This window comes from Nerophis ophidion, linkage group LG08, assembly GCF_033978795.1.
Source record: "Nerophis ophidion isolate RoL-2023_Sa linkage group LG08, RoL_Noph_v1.0, whole genome shotgun sequence".
Classification (NCBI taxonomy): Eukaryota; Metazoa; Chordata; class Actinopteri; order Syngnathiformes; family Syngnathidae; genus Nerophis; species Nerophis ophidion.
The window spans coordinates 34,796,422-34,818,265 of record NC_084618.1 but is presented as its reverse complement, the minus strand read 5'-3'; the positions used below and the strand labels follow the sequence as shown (position 1 = coordinate 34,818,265).

General features: G+C 44.0%; 1 protein-coding gene and 1 non-coding gene across 2 annotated transcripts; one reads left to right on the top strand and one right to left on the bottom strand.

Moving 5' to 3' along the window:
* The first annotated feature begins 1,440 nt into the window (after positions 1–1,440).
* On the top strand, positions 1,441–20,537 carry rab42a (RAB42, member RAS oncogene family a). The gene is made up of 2 exons (XM_061908375.1): positions 1,441–1,770; positions 18,433–20,537. The coding sequence occupies exons 1-2, from the start codon at positions 1,493–1,495 to the stop codon at positions 18,872–18,874; spliced, it is 720 nt and encodes a 239-aa protein (XP_061764359.1). The 5' UTR covers positions 1,441–1,492; the 3' UTR covers positions 18,875–20,537.
* On the bottom strand, positions 13,334–13,487 carry LOC133558471 (5.8S ribosomal RNA). The gene has a single exon (XR_009807953.1). It is a non-coding gene; the product is annotated as a 5.8S ribosomal RNA (ribosomal RNA).
* Positions 20,538–21,844: the final 1,307 nt, after the last annotated feature.

The following is a 21,844-nucleotide window of genomic DNA, read 5'->3' as shown; positions in this document are numbered from 1 at the left end:
CTGAGAGACTTATTGAAAAATAAAAAAATATCGTAACCCTGAAACAGGCTTTCATGTCGGTGCTTGGTGGTCTGAAGAACCCCCAGGAGGGCAAGCCCTAAAAAAAATAAAAAAAAGTAAAGTGCGGTAGGAAAAAGGATGGATGGATTCAAATGCATGAGCTTGTTTAATATTTTGAACGTTATTTTTAACACTTTGATTACAAGTGGAATTAGTCATTACTTATTGTGTTAAGCAGTGTTAGCTCAGATTTATCCGAGAACCAGATGCAGTCATCAAAAGAGCCACATCTGGCTCTAGAGCAGGGGTAGGGAACCTATGGCTCTAGAGCCAGATGTGGGTTTTTTGATGACTGCATCTGGCTCTCAGATAAATCTTAGCTGACATTGCTCAACGCAATAATTATGAATAATTTCGCTGGTAATCACAGTGCCAAAAATAAAATAAAACATTCTCATGCATTTATATCCATCCATCCATTTCCTACCGCACCTGTTCAAAAAGTCGCATTAATGGTAAGAAGTGTTTTATGTCACGATGGGGGGGGGGGTTGCAGCTTGCTGCGGGGTCGTTCTCCCAGGAAGGCAGACGGACTACTCGGGACATGACATTTCGGTAGAAAAATGATTTAATTTTAACAAAAAAAATGTACAAACAAAAATCACTCACAGCGCAGGCACAACTTGGGCTAAAGAACAAAGCTAACGCATAAACAGACTAAGAACATAAATCAAACAAATCTTACTTGGCATGGCATGAAGCACGAAACTATGGCAAGGCATGAAACAAGTCAGCACAGGGCTACTGACTGGCAAAGACGAGCTTAAATACTGCCTCTGATTAGCGCTCAGGAAGCAGGTGAGCGGGCATTTTGTCCACCAGAGACAGGTGGACAAAATGAGTGACCAAGGAAACCAGACAAGGGAGTGGAAAAAAAACAGGAACTTAAAGAGTCCAAAGGACAAACAGCACATGGCCAAACAAAAACATGATCAACAGACATGACATTTTGTTTATTATTGATTAGCTTAGGAATAACAATGTTATTAAAAAGAATAAGAGACTTATTATACTCTAAAAATGTTGGTCTTACTTAAAAATGCACGTATTTATTTGTAATCAGTGTTAAAAAATATGATATGGCTCTCACAGAAATACATTTTGAAATATTTGGCTTTCATGGCTATCTCAGCCAAAAAGGTTCCCGACCCCTGCTCTAGAGCCATAGGTTCCCTACCCCTGTCCTGGGGGCTAAGCCCCCCCTGTCCTTAAAAGCTAGTGACGCCCCTGGATCTTAGTAAATCAGGTCCTTTGTTTTGGTGACAAATGACTGCAATTATCTCTCAACACATGGCATTGATAATGTATTTTTTTTAAAATGTAATGTGTTTTTGTAAGAAGTCGAAGGTCAACAAAAGGATCTGCGTGGGTACATATGGCCCCCCGGCCGACCTTTGGACACCTGCTGTGCTGAGCGCGTCTGCTGGTCTTCATGCGAAGAAGGTCGGCGGCGGGCTTTGTTCCTCACATCGGTGGCACCTCGTTGAGTCATGAAATGGATATTTTGTGGCAATATCAGTTTAGGATGATATTGTTAGGGGATTCGACGGTGGGGAAGTCGTCGCTGCTGAAGCGCTTCACCGATGGCGTTTACAGTGACGTCGCCGATCCCACCGTCGGCGTGGATTTTTATGCCCGTTCGCTTGATATCGAGCCGGGGGTGAAAATCAAGCTGCAGCTTTGGGACACGGCAGGCCAGGAACGATTCCGGTAGGAAAGCTTTCGGAAAATTTATCAATCATCATTTGGCGTCTTTTGGAGGAGTCGCGCATTCATTGCGGTCATGTACGTGCACGTGTATGTGTGTGTGTGTGTGTGTGTGTGTGTGTGTGTGTGTTTTAATAAAGCAACGCACTGTTTATATAAATCCATCCATTCATCAATTTATTTAAAAAAATAAATAAATATAGGCCTATTTGTCATTTTGTGTAAACTGTGACAGACAACAAGGCTGCAATCGTCGCGTTTGGCAGATTATGTGTCGTCATAAAACAAGGCCACACATTTGCCGTGTTTTTCCTGCTGACAATGTCTTTTTAACCCATGCCTTTTTATCATTATTATTAATATTAGCATGGTTTCATTTATTCTGCTTATTGCAGTGTCCCTGGCAGCTCTTATGGCCTTTTACAGGCAATGGTGTCCAAAGTGCGGCCCAGGGGACCATCTACAGCCCACAACTTTTTGTTATTGACATTACCGGTAGCTGAAATGAGATTTTCTTATTCAAACAGGGATAGCAGGTCCATTCTATGTGTCATACTTGATCATTTTGCGATATTGCCATATTTTTGCTGAAAGGATTTAGTAGAGAACATCAACGATAAACTTCGCAACTGGAGAAAAGCCCTGCCTCTACCGGAAGTCGCAGATGATGACGTCACATGTTGATGGCTCCTCATACTGTATATTCACATTGACTTTAATGGGAGCCTCCAACAAAAACCGCTATTCAGACCGAGAAAACAACAAGTTCCCCATTAATTTGAGCGAGGATGAAAGATTCGTGTTTGAGGATATTGATAGCGACAGACTAGAAAAAAAAAAAAAAAGTTAAATAAAAACAAAACGCGATTGCAATCGCGTCGCATTGAGACAGATTCATATGTTTTTAGAGACATTTACCAGGATAATTCTGGGAAATCGCTTATCTTTCTCTTGTGTTACTAGTGTTTTAGTGAGTTTAATAGTACCTGATAGTCGGAAGTGTACGTCCACGGCCGGGTGTTGACGCGCAGTGTCTCAGGGAAGTCGACGGCAGCTGTACAAGAGGCTCAAGCACAGCTGGTATCCGGTAAGTGGCGACTTTTTAACCACAATTTTCTCACCGAAACCTGCTGGTTGACATGTAGTCGGGATCCATGTCCGCTGTGATCCATACTAAAGTTTCAACTCCGTGAATTTTAAACAAAGAATCACCCTGTGTTTGTGTGGCTAAAGGCTGAAGCTTCCCAACTCCGTCTTTCTACTTTGACTTCTCCAATATTAATTGAATAAATTGCAAAAGATTCAGCAACACAGATGTCCAAAATACTGTGTAATTATGCCGTTGAAGCAGGCGACTTTTAGCTGTGTGTATACAGCGCTCATATTCATTACAGCCCGTGACGTCACGCGTACACGTCATCATTACGCGACGTTTTCTAGAAAAAAAGTCCCAGGAAATTTAAAATTGCAATTTGGTAATTGCAATTTTAAATTTCCCGGGAGTTTCTTGTTAAAAACGTCGCGGAATGATGATGTGTATGCGTGACGTCACAGACTGTTAGGAGATATTAGCGCTGCGCACACACACAGCTAAAAGTCGTCTGCTTTAACCGCATAATTACACAGTATTTTGGACATCTGTGTTGCTGAATCTTTTGCAATTTGTTCAATTAATAATGGAGAAGTCAAAATAGAAAGATGGAGTTGGGAAGCTTTAGCCTTTAGCCACACAAACACACGGTGTTTCCTTGTTTAAAAGTCCCGGAGGTGAAGCTTTCCTATGGATCAGAGCGGTCAAACGAACATGGATCCCGACCAAATGTCAACCAGCAGTTTTCGGTGAGAAAATTGTGGAAAAAGTCGCCTCTGACCGGAGATCAGCTGAGCTTGTGCCGTCCATACGGCTGCCGTCGACTTCCATCAGACACTGGCCTCAAGACACCCGTGGACACACCCTTCCGACTATCAGGTACTATTAAACTCACTAAAACACTAGCAACAAAATAGAAAGATAAGGGATTTCCCATAATTATCCTAGTAAATGTGTCTAAAAACATCTGAATCCGTCCCAATGCAATCGCGTTTTTTTTGTTTTAACTTGACTTCTATGGAATTACAACAAAATGAACCCAGATTTCCCTCGCCCGGACGTGGGTCACCGGGGCCCCGCTCTGGAGCCAGGCCCGGAGTTGGGGCACGATGGCGAGCGCCTGGTGGTCGGGCCTGTCCCCATGGGGCCCGGCCGGGCACAGCCCGAAGAGGCAACGTGGGTCATCCCTCCAATGGGCTCACCACTCATAGGAGGGGCCATAGAGGTCGGGTGCATTGCGAGCTGGGCGGCAGCCGAAGGCAGGGCACTTGGCGGTCCGATCCTCGGCTACAGAAGCTAGCTCTTGGGACGTGGAACGTCACCTCACTGGGGGGGAAGGAGCCTGAGCTAGTGCGCGAGGTAGAGAAGTTCCGGCTGGATATAGTCTGACTCACCTCGACGCACAGCAAGGGCTCTGGAACCAGTTCTCTCGAGAGGGACTGGACCCTCTTCCACTCTGGCGTTGCCGGCAGTGAGAGGCGACGGGCTGGGGTGGCAATTCTCGTTGCCCCCCGGCTCAAAGCCTGCACGTTTGAGTTCAACCCAGTGGACGAGAGGGTAGCTTCCCTTCGCCTTCGGGTGGGGGGACGGGTCCTGACTGTTGTTTGTGCTTACGCACCAAACAGCAGTTCAGAATACCCACCCTTTTTGGGTACACTCGAGGGAGTACTGGAAAGTGCTCCTCCGGGTGATTCCCTTGTCCTACTGGGAGACTTCAACGCTCATGTTGGCAACGACAGTGAAACCTGGAGAGGCGTGATTGGGAAGAATGGTCGCCCGGATCTAAACCCGAGTGGTGTTTTGTTATTGGACTTTTGTGCTCGTCACGGATTGTCCATAACAAACACCATGTTCAAACATAAGGGTGCCCATATGTGCACTTGGCACCAGGACACCCTAGGCCGCAGTTCCATGATCGACTTTGTAGTTGTGTCATCGGATTTGCGGCCTTATGTTTTGGACACTCGGGTGAAGAGAGGGGCGGAGCTTTCTACCGATCACCACCTGGTGGTGAGTTGGCTGCGATGGTGGGGGAGGATGCCGGACAGACCTGGCAGGCCCAAGCGCATTGTGAGGGTCTGCTGGGAACGTCTGGCAGAGTCTCCTGTCAGAGAGAGTTTCAATTCACATCTCCGGGAGAACTTTGAACATGTCACGAGGGAGGTGCGGGACATTGAGTCCGAGTGGACCATGTTCCGAACCTCTATTGTCGAGGCGGCTGATTGGAGCTGTGGCCGCAAGGTTGTTGGTGCCTGTCGTGGCGGTAATCCCAGAACCCGTTGGTGGACACCAGCAGTGAAGGATGCCGTCAAGCTGAAGAAGGAGTCCTATCGGGTTCTTTTGGCTCATAGGACTCCGGAGGCAGTGGACGGGTACCGACGGGCCAAGCGGTGTGCAGCTTTAGCGGTCGCGGAGGCAAAAACTCGGACATGGGAAGAGTTCGGGGAAGCCATGGAAAACGACTTCCGGACGGCTTCGAAGCGATTCTGGACCACCATACGGCGCCTCAGGAAGGGGAAGCAGTGCACTATCAACACCGTGTATGGTGCGGATGGTGTTCTGCTGACTTCGACTGCGGATGTTGTGGATCGGTGGAGGGAATACTTCGAAGACCTCCTCAATCCCACCAACACGTCTTTCTTTGAGGAAGCGGTGCCTGGGGAATCTGTAGTGGACTCTCCTATTTCTGGGGCTGAGGTCGCTGAGGTAGTTAAAAAGCTCCTCGGCGGCAAGGCCCCGGGGGTGGATGAGATCCGCCCGGAGTTCCTTAAGGCTCTGGATGCTGTGGGGCTGTCTTGGTTGACAAGACTCTGCAGCATCGCGTGGACATCGGGGGCGGTACCTCTGGATTGGCAGACCGGGGTGGTGGTCCCTCTCTTTAAGAAGGGGGACCGGAGGGTGTGTTCCAACTATCGTGGGATCACACTCCTCAGCCTTCCCGGTAAGGTTTATTCAGGTGTACTTGAGAAGAGGCTTCGCCGGATAGTCGAACCTCGGATTCAGGAGGAACAGTGTGGTTTTCGTCCTGGTCGTGGAACTGTGGACCAGCTCTATACTCTCGGCAGGGTTCTTGAGGGTGCATGGGAGTTTGCCCAACCAGTCTACATGTGCTTTGTGGACTTGGAGAAGGCATTCGACCGTGTCCCTCGGGAAGTCCTGTGGGGAGTGCTCAGAGAGTATGGGGTATCGGACTGTCTTATTGTGGCGGTCCGCTCCCTGTATGATCAGTGTCAGAGCTTGGTCCGCATTGCTGGCTGTAAGTCGGACACGTTTCCAGTGAGGGTTGGACTCCGCCAAGGCTGTCCTTTGTCACCGATTCTGTTCATAACTTTTATGGACAGAATTTCTAGGCGCAGCCAAGGCGTTGAGGGGTTCCGGTTTGGTGGCCACGGGATTAGGTCTCTGCTTTTTGCAGATGATGTAGTCCTGATGGCTTCATCTGGCCGGGATCTTCAGCTCTCACTGGATCGGTTCGCAGCCGAGTGTGAAATGACCGGAATGAGAATCAGCACCTCCAAGTCCGAGTCCATGGTTCTCGCCCGGAAAAGGTTGGAGTGCCATCTCCGGGTTGGGGAGGAGACCCTGCCCCAAGTGGAGGAGTTCAAGTACCTAGGAGTCTTGTTCACGAGTGGGGGAAGAGTGGATCGTGAGATCGACAGGCGGATTGGTGCGGCGTCTTCAGTAATGCGGACGTTGTATCGATCCGTTGTGGTGAAGAAGGAGCTGAGCCGGAAGGCAAAGCTCTCAATTTACCGGTCGATCTACGTTCCCATCCTCACCTATGGTCATGAGCTTTGGGTCATGACCGAAAGGATAAGATCACGGGTACAAGCGGCCGAAATGAGTTTCCTCCGCCGGGTGGCGGGGCTCTCCCTTAGAGATAGGGTGAGAAGCTCTGCCATCCGGGAGGAACTCAAAGTAAAGCCGCTGCTCCTCCACATCGAGAGGAGCCAGATGAAGTGGTTCGGGCATCTTGTCAGGATGCCACCCGAACGCCTCCCTAGGGATGTGTTTAGGGCACGTCCAGCTGGTAAGAGGCCACGGGGAAGACCCAGGACACGTTGGGAAGACTATGTCTCCCGGCTGGCCTGGGAACGCCTCGGGATCCCCCGGGAAGAGCTAGACGAAGTGGCTGGAGATAGGGAAGTCTGGGCTTCCCTGCTTAGGCTGCTGCCCCCGCGACCCGACCTCGGATAAGCGGAAGATGATGGATGGATGGATTGATTTATTTTTTTATTTTTTTCTAGTCCATCGCTATCAATATCCTCAAACACAAATCTTTCATCCTCGCTCAAATTAATGGGGACGTTGTCGATTTCTCCGTCCGAATAGCTCTTTTTTGTTGGAGGCTCCCATTAAAAACAATGTGAATATGTAAGGAGCCCCCACACGTGTAACGTCATCGTCTGCGACTTCCGGTACAGGCAATGCTTTTCTGTTAGCGACCAAAAGTTGCGAACTTTATCGTCGATGTTCTCTACTAAATCCTTTCAGCAAAAATATGGTAATATCGCAAAATTATCAAGTATGACACATAGAATGGACCTGCTATCCCCGTTTGAATAAGAAAATCTCATTTCAGTAGGCCTTTAAATGAAATTGATTACTAATGAGATATATTATTAGATATTACACTATTTTGTCAGAACGCTGAGATGCAGATGTTTACTTCAGGTAGCTACATCTGTCACATAGTGGTGGTGACAGACCCCAAGATGCAGAGATGACAGGCTTGGTACATGAAAACATGGTGTTAGTGTTCAAAAAGAGGTAAGGAAAACACAAACCAGGAAACAGCAAATAGGGACAGGAGTCGGGATCCAGGGAATAGCTCACAGCATACAAGAAAGGCAGTCCACAGCAAACAGTACTCCAGCACTGACTGGAGGGCAAGGCAGGTTTAAATAATGCCTCTGAATAGTGCTCGTGCAGCAGGTGAGCGGGCAGGTGGAAATAATGAGTAACCATGTTATCGAAAACAAACAAGGGTGCACGAATAACAGGAACCGAATTAGTCTTAGACAGAAAATAACAAAAAACATGATCCAGACCACATATCATGACAGCATCTACTGACCTACTTTGGAATGTTTGTAGTCTGCAATGTACATAATGTATTATATATCATTATAAGATTAAAAAGGTACACATCATTACCACTTACCTGAATTTTACACATTGCCGCAACATGGTGACAATGTGCCTCCCCATCTTCTTGGGTATTTAAAAGGCATATGGGGCCCTGCGATGAGGTGGCGACTTGTCCAGGGTGTACCCCGCCTTCCGCCCGATTGTAGCTGAGATAGGCGCCAGCGCCCCCCGCGACCCCAAAAGGGAATAAGCGGTAGAAAATGGATGGATGGATGGATGGAAAAATCTGGCCAAAAATGGTACTGCAATCACAGTCAAAATTCTGTATTCCCCTCCCACTCTCCCTGACTGAGGTTGCCAGATACGCAGCCGAATCCAGCTCGATCGACTGGGCCACTCCAAGGAACTTCAAACTTCCCCTGCTTCATACTAGGGGTTGAGGTGCTGGGACCATAATAAGTGAATAGACAAGGGTTTTTTCAATAACAAATGTCTAACCAACATAATTAACAACGAAATTAGGCTATTTTTAGGAAAAAGTATGTCAATATCACAACAAATGGCAATCCTATGGTTATTATCAGTATTATCAGAAAGCAAAGACTAAAACAAACTACAACCAATGCTAACAATGGTTATACTGGTGAAAATAAGTAGAGCATGCTTTGGAGCCTAATGTACACCCAAAACTAAAGGGGAGTCATTTTACCAAGGTATGCCTATACGCTACTGTTTGTAATGTTTGAGATTGCCATATAACTTGGTACATGTAGTCCACAATATGCAAACACGAATGAGGAATTCTTGTATCATCTAAGTTGGCTATCTCCGCACATTTAGCCGTGCTAATGTTGGAACCCATTTCCTCAACGTATCAGCATATTGAGAACGAAATAGGCACTGACACTACCCATATCCACATAGGTTTTATTTGTCGAAAAAATATTGTAACAAACAGTTCAGGGTTTCACAAGTTACTGGAGAGTGATAGGTAAGGAGGGGGAGTTTTGTCCCTCCAGAGTTGCCGTAGGGCTGTGACATAAGAGGTCTATGAGTGTGGTTGTGAAAGGAAGTGTGTGTAAAGTTTACATTAAAGAAGCGGTGGCAATTGGACCTGCTCTAATGTCTCCCGTTTATTATTTTATAAGATAAGTACACTTTATAGGCGAACCCAGGAGACTCGGCTACATTTTTCTGAGGCCCAACAGTGTACTTATCTAATAAAATAATAAACGGGAGAAATTAGAGCAGGTCCAGTAGCCACCGCTTCTTTAATGTAAACTTTACACACACCTCCTTCCACAACCACATTCATAGACCTCTTCAACACAGCCCCACGGCAACTGTAGAGGGACAAAACTCCTCCTCCTTACCTAACACTCTTCAGTAACTTGTGACACCCTGAACTGTTTGTTACAATATGTTACCCTGTTGGTTAGATGACACATCAACATACAGGCTAACGGGAATATATTTCCACCGAATAGCCTATATGTCGTTGTGTCATTGACCAGGCTAGCATGCTAAGCATCCGTTGCACAAACATTTAGCTTTTAATGTACAAAATGTATCAAAATTGCTCCGGCACACTTTTATTTTCTAATGTTCCAATGCTGTGTTTCATTTACTTCCGAAGTTGGAAGTCGAAGCTAGGAATTACATTAAAGCTTAATTGTAAGCATTCCAGATATGATTTCAAAAATCAAGGTTGGCCAATCCAACAAAAGCTATTACAGTATTGCGCTTTGAGTGTTAATTGATATTTTCGAAATACAGTTGTGATAATAATTTAATCAATGATAACATTTTTGATCATGAACATCGGTATATCTGATACTTCACCCTGTAACTACTTGGTATTGAATCGATCACCAAATTTGTAGTATCGCCCAAAATGTATGAAAATTAGCAAAACATCAGAAGAATAAGTGCTTGGTACATTTTAACGGAAGACTAAATAGAACCGTGTCACAGCACAAAGTACCCAGCAGCCACGAAACATTGCTACAACGTTGATTATACAAACATGTGCTTTAAAACTGACTTTGAAAACAATGTTGCAAAATAGTTGTATTTGTAAATTGAGACAACAGGGATGTTGTCTCAACAGTGATGTTGTCTCAACGTTGTTGGTTGTGAAATTACCAAATTTAAATGGTCAAAAAACCTTACAACCTGACATTGAATAAATGTCGTCAAAAAGCATATTGTTTTAACGTTGTATTTGTGTTGTAGAATTAAAATTTAAAAAATGACCAAATTTCAATGGTCACATCAATGTCAGAAAACAAAACGATTAAACGTCGCCAAATGCATGTTGTTTCAACGTTATGTTTCACTTGCTCACGTCACAACCTAATGCAACAAGTTCTCAACGTTGTTTTAATGTCTTGTGCCTGCTGGTAACCACTTAATAGTAAATGTATAGGTAGATTAATAATACAATATGGGAATGAAACAAGATTTTACCACATAGCTTCTGTAACCCGTTTTGAAATCATAATTTTTCTATTTTTTTCTATCATCGTTTATACGTCATAAAAGATATATTTTGACGTAAATTGTTATCGTAAGAGGCTCCAATATATTTGGCAATATAGATGTTCGTCCATATCGCTCATCCCTTACGTATGTCCAACATTTCAACTCCTACAGTTGATTTAGTGTGACAAAAACTAGTAGCTTGTCATGTCTTGGTGATCATGTTTAGTTTGGCTATGTTCTCTTTGGTTTTTGGATTTTGTCAGTTCCGGTTTTTTCACTCCATGTTTTGTTTCCATGACAACCCATTAGTTTTCACCTGTCCTCATGTCACGCACCTGATTCATTTGGACTCACGCACCTGTTGTTAATCACGTCACCACTATTTAAGCGTGTAGTTGCCAGGCAGTCAGCCTGGCGGCATCACATTCATGCTCCACACTCCTGACACTTATTATTGCTCACATTCTTGCCATAGTTTCATGATTTTCACGTCACAGTAAGTGTAGTTTTGTTTCATGTCCTTAGTCTGTTTATGTGTTAGTTTTGTTCCTGCGTTAAGTTTGTTCCCCTTTGTTTTTGTTGTACTTTTGAATTTTAAAATAAAAATGTCATTACCTTCACGTTGTGTCCGGTCCAGTCGCTTTGCACCACGGGAAAACAAATCTCACCAAAGTCCACGTCATGACATAGCTTCTTTTGCTGTTTACAACTAGAGCAGCCATCTTTGAAAGCCAACTTAAGGAACTCACAGATTCTGACTTCCCAGCTCAAATGGAACGCTGCATTTATTGATTGATTGATTGATTGAAACTTTTATTAGTAGATTGCACAGTACAGTACATATTCCGCACAATTGACCACTAAATGGTAACACCAGAAAAAGTTTTTCAACTTGTTTAAGTCGGGATCCACGTCAATCAATTCATGGTAATAAGGTTTTGTACTGCTACACTAATCTAGGTTGGAGCCCAACACAGACACGGGAGTCAGGTTAATTTGAGGGTATACAAAAATACATGTATTTATTCATGGCCAAAGAGAAAGTGCAAACAAAAAATTACAGACAGAGCTCGAACTAAAGTCAAGTAAAAGAGCATATATTACGGTGTAAGACGAGAGAAGGAGCACCAAGGCAGTCCGGGAAGATGCTGGAGAGAACAGTATTAAAAAGTAACAAAAAAACTATTATTTGTAACAGAAGGTGAAAAAAGACTAAGTATGGAAGTTTGTAAGTGGCAAGCAAACAAGAAAAACATGGAATTTAGGGGTGGTAAAAATGATCAATGGTTAGATGCATCTCGATTGGGATGTGGACAGTTCTGAACCGATGGACAAACAAATATTGATTATCTAAGTATGTTAAATACAGTAATACAAACGATTCTGGCGCGGACACACATGGAGCAAAAACCCAGCAGGCGGAGAGGAGAAGTTATGCTGACTGCAAAGCCTGCTTGAATGTGAAGTGTTTTGTACACTTCAACTGAAGTCTAACTTGAACCGCGGTACAAAAGAGAGTAACCTGTTAGGAACTCGCATGGCTGCCGTTTTCGTGACCCCAAGATGCAGGTACCGAAGAGAAGAGAGGGTATGAAAAGTTTTAATCTAATGTAACAGAAAAATGAAGCAGTCTTGCAAACAAAGGTTCCAAACATAGAGTCCTGATCTTGAGCACTGAGGAGTGCTCGAGTGAAAACATAAATAGACATATGCTGATTGGCAGCAGCTGTGGACTGGCTGCCAATCAACGGCAGGTGAGGAAAAAACAGTGCTCCGCGGAACAAACAGGAAATTTAACAAAATAAGAGCAATGATGAGAAGTAAATACAAAAACAAGGAAAACCAACAGAAATGAAGTGACTGATGGTCACATAACCAGTTAAAAAATGAAATAAGCAGGGCGGTAATAAGCAGGGGCGGTATAGCTATGTTGGTAGAGTTGGCTGCCAGCAAGTTGAGGGTTCCAGGTTCGATCCCCGCTTCTGCCATCCTAATCACTGCCGTTGTGTCCTTGGGCAAGACACTTCACCCACCTGCTACCAGTGCCACCCACACTGGTTTTGGAGGTGGCTCCCCCGCGGGGAGGCTCACCCGTGGAGATCAGGTTTTCGCCCGGGGAAGGTTCCGTCCGGGCTACGCACCCGCGCGCCCGAACCCTCCAACCTCCGCACACACACCCGCCCGACGCCTCCCCGGGTGGGGCACGGCGGAACGCGGTCAGCCTGAGACACGAGGTCCGCCGGCAGCCGCGCCCCGCACATGCCCGGGGGTGGGGAAACGTCGTAACGGGGGCCGGCCCCTCCTGCTCGCCTCCCCGCGGCGGCGCGCGTAACGCGGGACGGGTCCGCCCGGAGGCGGCCGCCCGCGCCCGCACGCGCGCGGGGCTCGTGGCAAGGGGGGAAAGCACGTGTGAGTTCGCCTGTGAGGCGCGTCGCGTGGTGGAGCTCGACCCGCCCGCCACCCCCCACCGCAGCACAAGGCGTAACGCGGGTTCCGCCCGGAGGCGGTCCGCGCCTGCCCGCGCCGAGTGGGGGGGCTCGTAAACGGGGTTCGCTCCACAACGCAGTGGCTCACGCAGGGGCTCACCCTGCCCGCCACCCCGTCGCGCGCGCGTAACGCGGACTGCCCGAGACGCGAGGTCCACCGGCAGCCGCGCCCGCACACGCTGAGGGCTCGTAACAGGGGTGTCGCCCCGAGGGGGAAAGGGGGTCCCGCGAGGTCCCGTGACAGAGTGTACCTTCAGCCCGACGAGTCTGCACTTAAGGGGACGAAGGACCCGGAGGTCCTGCGACACCCCAGCTCCGGGGGGGGGGGGGGGGGGGGGGGGGGGGGGGGGGGGGGGGGGGGGGGGGGGGGGGGCGTGGGGGGTCGTGTCCCCACCCCTTCCGATTGATATTCAGGCGACGCTCAGACAGGCGTGGCCCCGGGACGGGCCCGGGGCCGCAATGTGCGTTCAAAGTGTCGATGATCAATGTGCCCTGCAATTCACATTAGTTCTCGCAGCTTGCTGCGTCCTTCATCGACGCACGAGCCGAGTGATCCACCGCTGAGAGTTGTCAGTTGTTTTTCCTCTTGTTTTGCCACATCCACGACATAGGGTTTCTCAGTTATGGCACGTCGCCCGGGGGCGCCAGAGCTCCGGGCGCTCCCGCCTCCGACCCCGCCGGGGCGGGGAGCGTGGACGGGAGACATTAAACCCCCCTCCTCCCTCCGTGGGAGGGAGGCGAGTTGGGTGCCCGAAACCCCCCGCTCGGAAGCGGATGCCGGTTCAAGGTTCCGAAAAGGCGGGCGGCCCGCCGGGACGCGCCCGCCGGCCTAAGGGCTGCGTCTTCTAAGGGCTGTCTTCTTCTAATGAATTTATTACAATCTTTGCAAGCTGGGTAACATTTGCTGTGGTCTGGAACACAAGGTAAAGCGCTTTGAGTCACTAGAGAAAAGTGCTATATAAATATAATTCACTTAACTTAGTGGGTAGATTAATGAATCAGGAAACTAGTATCAGGAGAATAATATCCACGCCGTGTGACATCACGGTAGGCCATAGATATCTTGAGTTGTGTCCTTATGGTGACCAAGGGCAAAGTTTCATTCGAGTGACATTCTATGGTTTTAGAAAGCACTAAAAGTAAAACAACAAGGACTGCTACAGTACATAAATATTTTGTTCTCTACTGAAAATCAGGTACGTTTATCTGTGCGCGATCGCATCTGAAAACCAGAAATGATGCAACATGTTACCGCATACGCCAAAAGAGGAGCCTTTCATACTTAACCCCAGCTGATCCAGCCCTTGCTTCCGTCCTGTCCTGGGCTCAATCCTGCGTCCTCAGAATGACAGTGCGAGAGTGCTAGGCATCGAGCTAAAAGTTTTAGCTACCAACTCAGCACAAGCTCTTAAGGTGTCAGGGAAGCCCCACTGGCTGGCTGGCGTCCGTCATAAATACATTAAAGATGTATCAATAATCGATCCAAAATAGAACCGTAGCCCCTGAATTGTTATCAGATCGTGAGCTGTCCAAAGATTCCCACCCCTATGGATAGTGGTACAGAATAGAAAAACTCAGGTCTACACTGGGAAACTATAACAAATAATATGATTATAGTATATGTTTTTAAAATTGGGTTTGTTTAAATGTATATGTACTTTATATGTATATGTTAATGTATTCAGCTTATGAAGCTTGTTGTTGTGTAAAACAGTGGTTCTCAACCTTTTTTCAGTGATGTACCCCCTGTGAACATTTTTTTAATTCAAGTACCCCCTAATCAGAGCAAAGCATATTTGGTTGAAAAAAAGAGATACAGGAGTAAAATACAGCACTATGTCATCAGTTTCTGATTTATTAAATTGTATAACAGTGCAAAATATTGCTCATTTGTTGTGGTCTTTCTTGAACTATTTGGAAAAAAAGATATACAAATAATTAAAAACTTGTTGAAAAATAAAGAAGTGATTCAATTATAAATAAAGATTTCTACACATACAAGTAATCATCAACTTAAAGTTCCCTCTTTGGGGATTGTAATAGAGATCCATCTGGATTCATGAACTTAATTCTAAACATTTCTTCACAAAAAAATAAATCTTTAACATCAATATTTATGGAACATGTCCACAAAAAATCTAGCTGTCAACACTGAATATTGCATTGTTGCATTTCTTTTCACAGTTTATGAACTTTCATTCATATTTTGTTGAAGTATCATTCAATAAATATATTTATAAAGGATTTTTGAACTGTTGCTGTTTTTAGAATATTTTTTTAAAATCTCATGTACCCCTTAGCATACCTTCAAGTACCCCTAGGGGTACGCGTACCCCCATTTGAGAAAAACTGGTGTAAAACAATGTATAAAGTACAGGGTTTAATGTGTGTAAAAAAGTAGCGTCTAATAGTTCGTAAATTACAGTAAATGCACGCCTATTAAACACATTAAATGATAACATATATTGGTACTCACCACTAATGAAAAATAACATTGAGCCATGATTGATAAAACTGATGGGACCAAAGTCACTGTTTAGCTTTTCAGCGTTGAGCCACAGGTTTTTCTCCAAAACCTGCTTTTTGTCAACTTCTGAGTTTCCTTTGTCATGTACTTCATGATCAGCATTATCCCCCCGTAAGAGTACCTGGTTCTCTTGCATGTCCTCCTCAGTATCTGCCCATTTCTAGCTCCTCAGCTCCTTTGACGTTCAGTCGTTAACAATGATTTGCTTCCGAGCTTGTTTTTGTGACGCACACTACACCTTATCCAAGCCCAGGTGTCGGCAACCCAAAATGTTAAAAGACCAATATTGGACCAAAAAAAAAAACGAAAAAAAATCGGTCTGTAGCCGAAAAAAATTAAAGGCCTTATATAAGTCTTATAATGAAGACAACACATGATGTAAGTGTCTATATTAGCTATATTAACCTACTATCAAAGGCTGACGCAAATCTTCGTGGACAGAAATGTATTTCAATTTTTATTCTAGACATTTTTGCAACATTAGTAAATTGGAGGCTTCACACAGGATGAGATAACTTCTGGAAATTACTGGCTAAGAATGGCCAAAAGTATTGATGTGTGTGTCCAAGTTTAAGGAAACGGCAGGCTGTCTTCTTCTAATGAATTTATTACAATCTTTGCAAGCTGGGTAACATTTGCTGTGGTCTGGAACAACATGGCACACAAACAATTATGAGAAATGGAGCCAATATTACATACAGATAATGTGTCATGAGAAAAAAATAAAATATAAATTAATACTCAGAGGACATAAGTAAAGGAAATTAAAATGAGCTCAAATATACCTACAAACGAGGCATAATGATGCAATATGTACATACAGCTAGCCTAAATAGTATGTTAGCATCGATTAGCTTGCGCTTATGCACTGACCAAATATGCCTGATAAGCACTCAAACAAGTCAATAACATCAACAAAGTGCACCTTTGTGCTTTCAGCACAGTATAAAACGTTTGGTGGACAAGATCAGACAAAGGAGTAGTGACATAAAAGGTGTCTTTCTGTGGCAGCACCAGAGAAAGTTGTACATGTAAACAAACTACAAACCCCGTTCCCATATGAGTTGGGAAATTGTGTTAGATGTAAAAATAAACAGAATACAATGATTTGCAAATCCTTTTCAACCCATATTCAACTGAATATGCTATAAAGACAACATGTTTGATGTTCAAACTGATAAACATTTTTTTTTTTGCAAATAATCATTAACTTTAGAATTTGATGCCAGCAACACGTGACAAAGAAGTTGGGAAAGGTGGCAATAGATACTGATAAAGTTGAGGAATGTTCATCAAACACTTATTTGGAACATCCCACAGGTGTGCAGGCTAATTGGGAACAGGTGGGTGCCATGATTGGGTATAAAAACAGCTTCCCAAAAAATCCTCAGTCTTTCACAAAAAAGGATGGGGCGAGGTACACTCCTTTGTCCACAACTGCGTGAGCAGATAATCAAATAGTTTAAGAACATGTTTCTCAAAGTGCAGTTGCAAAGAAACTTAGGGATTTCAACATCTAGGGTCCATAATATAGTCAAAAGGTTCAGAGAATCTAGAAAAATCACACCACGTAAGCGGCATGGCCGGAAACCAACATTGAATGACCGTGACCTTCGATCCCTCAGACGGCACTGTATCAAAAACCGATATCAATCTCTAAAGGATATCACCACATGGGCTCAGGAACACTTCAGAAAACCACTGTCACTAAATACAGTTTGTCGCTACATCTGTAAGTGGAAGTTAAAGCTCTACTATGCAAAGCGAAAGCCATTTATCAACAACATCCAGAAGTACCGCCGGCTTCTCTGGGCCCGAGATCATCTAAGATGGACTGATGCAAAGTGGATAAGTGTTCTGTGGTCTGACGAGTCCACATTTCAAATATTTTTTGGAAATATTCGACATTGTGTCATCCGGACCAAAGGGGAAGCGAACCATCCAGACTGTTATTGACACAAAGTTCAAAAGCCAGCATCTGTGATGATGTGGGGGGGAAATGGGTCCAAGGCATGGGTAACTTATACATCTGTGAAGGCAATAATGGTGAAAGGTACATACAGGTTTTGGAACAACATATGCTGCCATCTAAGCGCCATCTTTTTTATGGACGCCCCTGCTTATTTCGGCAAGACAATGCCAAGCAACATTCAGCATGTGTTACAACAGCGTGGCTTCGTAAAAAAAGAGTGCGTGTACTTTCCTGGCCGGTTTGCAGTCCAGACCTGACTCTCCCATCGAAAAATGTGTGGTGCATTATAAAGCGTAAAATAAGACAGCGGAGACCCTGGACTGTTGAATGACTGAAGCTCTACATAAAACAAGAATGGGAAAGAATTCCACTTTCAAAGCTTCAACAAATAGTTTCCTCAGTTCCCAAACGTTTATTGAGTGTTGTTAAAAGAAAAGGTGATGTAACACAGTGGTGAACGTGCCCTTTCCCAACTACTTTGGCAGGTGTTGCAGCCATGAAATTCTAAGTTAATTATTATTTGCAAAAAAAAAAAAGTTTATGAGTTTGAACATCAAATATCTTGTATTTGTAGTGCATTCAATGGAATATGGGTTGAAAAGGATTTGCAAATCATTGTATTCCGTTTATATTTACATCTTAACACAATTTCCCAACTCATTTGGAAACGGGTTTTGTACGTTGAGTCCAAAGACCACCAAAATTAGTAAGACAAAACGATGCTTGCCAAATACTCTCATCAGTGAAGCATGTTTAATATAAACAGTCGGATTTCGAACAAACAGGAAGGTTTGTGTCATGTTTTTTTTCTCCAACAGAAAATATATTAAAACAAAATTGTTTTAAATTATTTCATCTTTTTCATTTTCACACATCTGTGAAAGAGGACCAGGGAGCCAGTAGGCTTGCTGCTTCCTGCCCTAGCGTCAGCAACCAGATCTTTGGTCAACCAAGAATTTTAGTGATGTGTCACTTTTTGGAATAACTGAGATGTAATTATTTGTTTTCCCACCAGGTCCATTACGACATCCTACTATCGTAATTCTGTGGGAGGGCTGCTGGTGTTTGACCTCACCAGTCGCAAAACCTTCGAGCACGTACGGGAGTGGCACCACGAAGTGAGCGAACACATCCTGCCCCACCAAATGGTCTACATTCTCATTGGGCACAAGAGTGACCTGAACAAGGACCGCAGAGTCGGGAGGGATGAAGCGGAGCAGCTGGCGTCTGAGCTGGGAATTCGCTATGTAGAAACATCGGCCAAGTGCAACAGTAACGTTGACCGGGCCTTCGAGCTGTTAACCAGGGACATCTATGAGCTGATGAAGATCGGTGCCATCGTCACTCGAGATGGCTGGGATGGGGTGAAGAGCGGCCTCACTGCCAAGGTCCTCTATCCAGGGAACGATGAAGATGAACAAGCTCCAGCGTCTGCTGAAAGGAGCTGCAACTGCTGACTTTTTCCAACAAAAAACCGCTTATCTTGTCTCCCGGTGATTTTTGGAAAACAACTCCCACCTCCACTTCATTGTGCGTGAATTCTACTGATGACAAAACTATAGACGCAGCTCACACGTATCTACATGCTCTTTTTCTGTGTGCTGATCATTTGAGGTAAAACCAGCTAGCATGCGGTGTTGGTCCAGTATATAGAATTTCACAACCTAAGAGGGGTTAGTTTCTGGTACAACTTAAAGTATCAGTGTTTTCCACACCACAACACATATTTCAGGGTGTTTCTTTAACATTTTTGGCATTTGTGTACTTATTTATACATCTGTCTATGTAGATATCTATATCCATATCTAGACATAGATACATATAGATGTACAGTACAGTCCAAAAGTATACACCTTCTCATTCAATGCGTTTTCTTTATTTTCATGACTATTTACATTGTGGATCGTCACTGAAGGCATCAAAACTATGAATGAACACATGAGGAGTTATGTACATAGCAAAAAAAGGTGAAATACCTGAAAAAATGTTTTATATTCAATTTTTTTTCAAAATAGCCACACTTTGCTCTGATTACTTTTTTGCACACTCTTGGCATTCTCTCTGTGATCTTGAAGAGGTAGTCCCCTGAAATGATTTTCACTTCACAGGTGTGCTTGACGCTCATCGAGAGAATGCCGAGAGTGTGCAAAAAAATAATCACAGCGAAGGGCAGCTATTTTGAAGAAACTAGAATATAAAACATGTTTTCAGTTATTTCACCTTTTGGTGGCTTCTGTAATCCCGGCCCAGGGATTACAGGAGCCAGTAAACACGCTAGCACAGGGGTCCCCAAATTTTTTTGACCCGGGGCCGCATTGGGTTAAAATAATTTGGCCGGGTGCTGGGCTGTTTATATATATGTTAGGGCTGCTAATCTTTGGGTGTCCCACGATTCGATTCAATATCGATCCTTGGGGTCGCGATTCGATTATAAATCGATTTTTTCGATTCAACGCAATTCTCGATTAAAAAACGATATTTTTTCGATTTAAAAGGATTCTGTATTCATTCAATACATAGGATTTCAGCAGGATCTACCACAGTCTGCTGACATGCTAGCAGAGTAGTATATATATATTTTTAAAGCTTTTATAATTTTAAAGGACAATGTTTTATCAACTGATTGCAATAATGTAAATTTGTTTTAACTATTAAACAAACCAAAAATGTGACTTATTTTATCTTTGTGAAAATATTGGACACAGTGCGTTGTCAAGCTTATGAGATGCGATGCAAGTGTAAGCCACTGTATTGTTCTTTTTTTTTCTTTTTTTTTAAATTTCTAAGGATAATTTTAATGAGGCATTTTTAATCACCGCTAAGCTGAAATTATAACTAATATTGATAGTGTTGTTGATAATCCTCATTTTTGTTTCACTACTTTTGGTTTGTTCTGTGTTGTGTTTGTGTCTCCTCAATTGCTCTATTTATTGCAGTTCTGAGTGTTGCTGGGTCAGGTTTGGTTTTGGAATTGGATTGCATTGTTATGGTATTGCTGTGTTTTGTTTTGTTGGATTGATTAAAAAAAAAATCGATTTTTTAAAAATGAGAATCGATTTTTCCCACACCCTTTATATATATATATATATATATATATATATATATATATATATATATATCCATCCATCCATCCATTTTCTACCGCTTATTCCCTTTCGGAGTCGCGGGGGGCGCTGGCACCTATCTCAGCTACAATCGGGCGGAAGGCGGGGTACACCCTGGACAAGTCACCACCTCATCACAGGGCCAACACAGATAGACAGACATATATATATAATCACGTCATCGATTGGAAAATGTATTTTTAGACAATGTGATTTGCGTGAGCGGCTAGGAGACTCTGAGAGCAACAAGCGGTAGGAAATGGATTATAAAGGACTTTTTTATTTATTTATTTTTTTTACTTACGACTTCCCGCGGGATCTCGAACGCTGGCGGGCCGGATCTGGCTCTCGAGCCGTAGTTTTGGGACCACTGCGCTAGCGGGTCTACCTGGTTGATCCTGTCAGTAGCATATGCTTGTCTCAAAGATTAAGCAATGCAAGGGCAAGTGCAAAGGGTGGTGTTTTTGAAGAAACTAGAATATAAAACATGTCTTCAGTTATTTCACCTTTTTTTGTTAGTACGTAACTCCACATGTGTTCATTCATAGTTTTGATGCCTTCAGTGACAATCTACAATGTAAATAGTCGTGGAAATAAAGAAAACGCATTGAATTAGGAGAAGGTGTGTCCAAACTTTTGGCCTGTACTGTATATAGATAGATACTTAGATATACTGTGAGAAAAGTAAGGCAAATTATTTATATATTGGTGTTTTTTTTTTACTGTTAGCACCACAGCGTACATCAAGAACAACAACTAGCAAGTCTAATGTGCCAAAGCGGAGGGGGCAGTTTGCCAAATTTGAAATGACAATTTACCGTACCACAACATTAAAATGATAGTATGTTGAATACAAATGATCATACATACCTGACTTGACGGTGTTTAAATTCTGTCAAGGATTGTGTGGTGACTGTGCACCAGTCTTTACATGTTAAACAAAGTCACGCACAGGCATCCTCCATAAAGGGATACACCCCTACCTGGAGGACCGTCATTCTCGTTCGAGTGAACGCCGATGATGATAAGGTCCATCTGCAAGAGTAAAACATTACCACAGACCGTGTATTGAATATCTTATAATCATACTTGCCAACATTGAGACCTCCAATTTCGGGAGGTGGGGGGTGGGGCGGAGGTGTGGTTGGGGCGGGGGCCGTGGCTAAGAGGGGAGGAGTATATTTACAGCCAATTCACCAACTCGAGTATTTCATATATATATATATATATATATATATATATATACATATATATATATATATATATATACATACTGTATGTATATATATATATATGTATATATATATGTGTGTGTGTATGAAA

Bases quoted from the DNA above. Each gene is read 5' to 3' on its own strand.
- rab42a (XM_061908375.1), top strand. From the start codon at position 1,493: ATGCGAAGAAGGTCGGCGGCGGGCTTTGTTCCTCACATCGGTGGCACC. The intron at 1,771-18,432 runs GTAGGAAAGCTT...TTTTCCCACCAG, and splicing joins GCAGGCCAGGAACGATTCCG to GTCCATTACGACATCCTACT.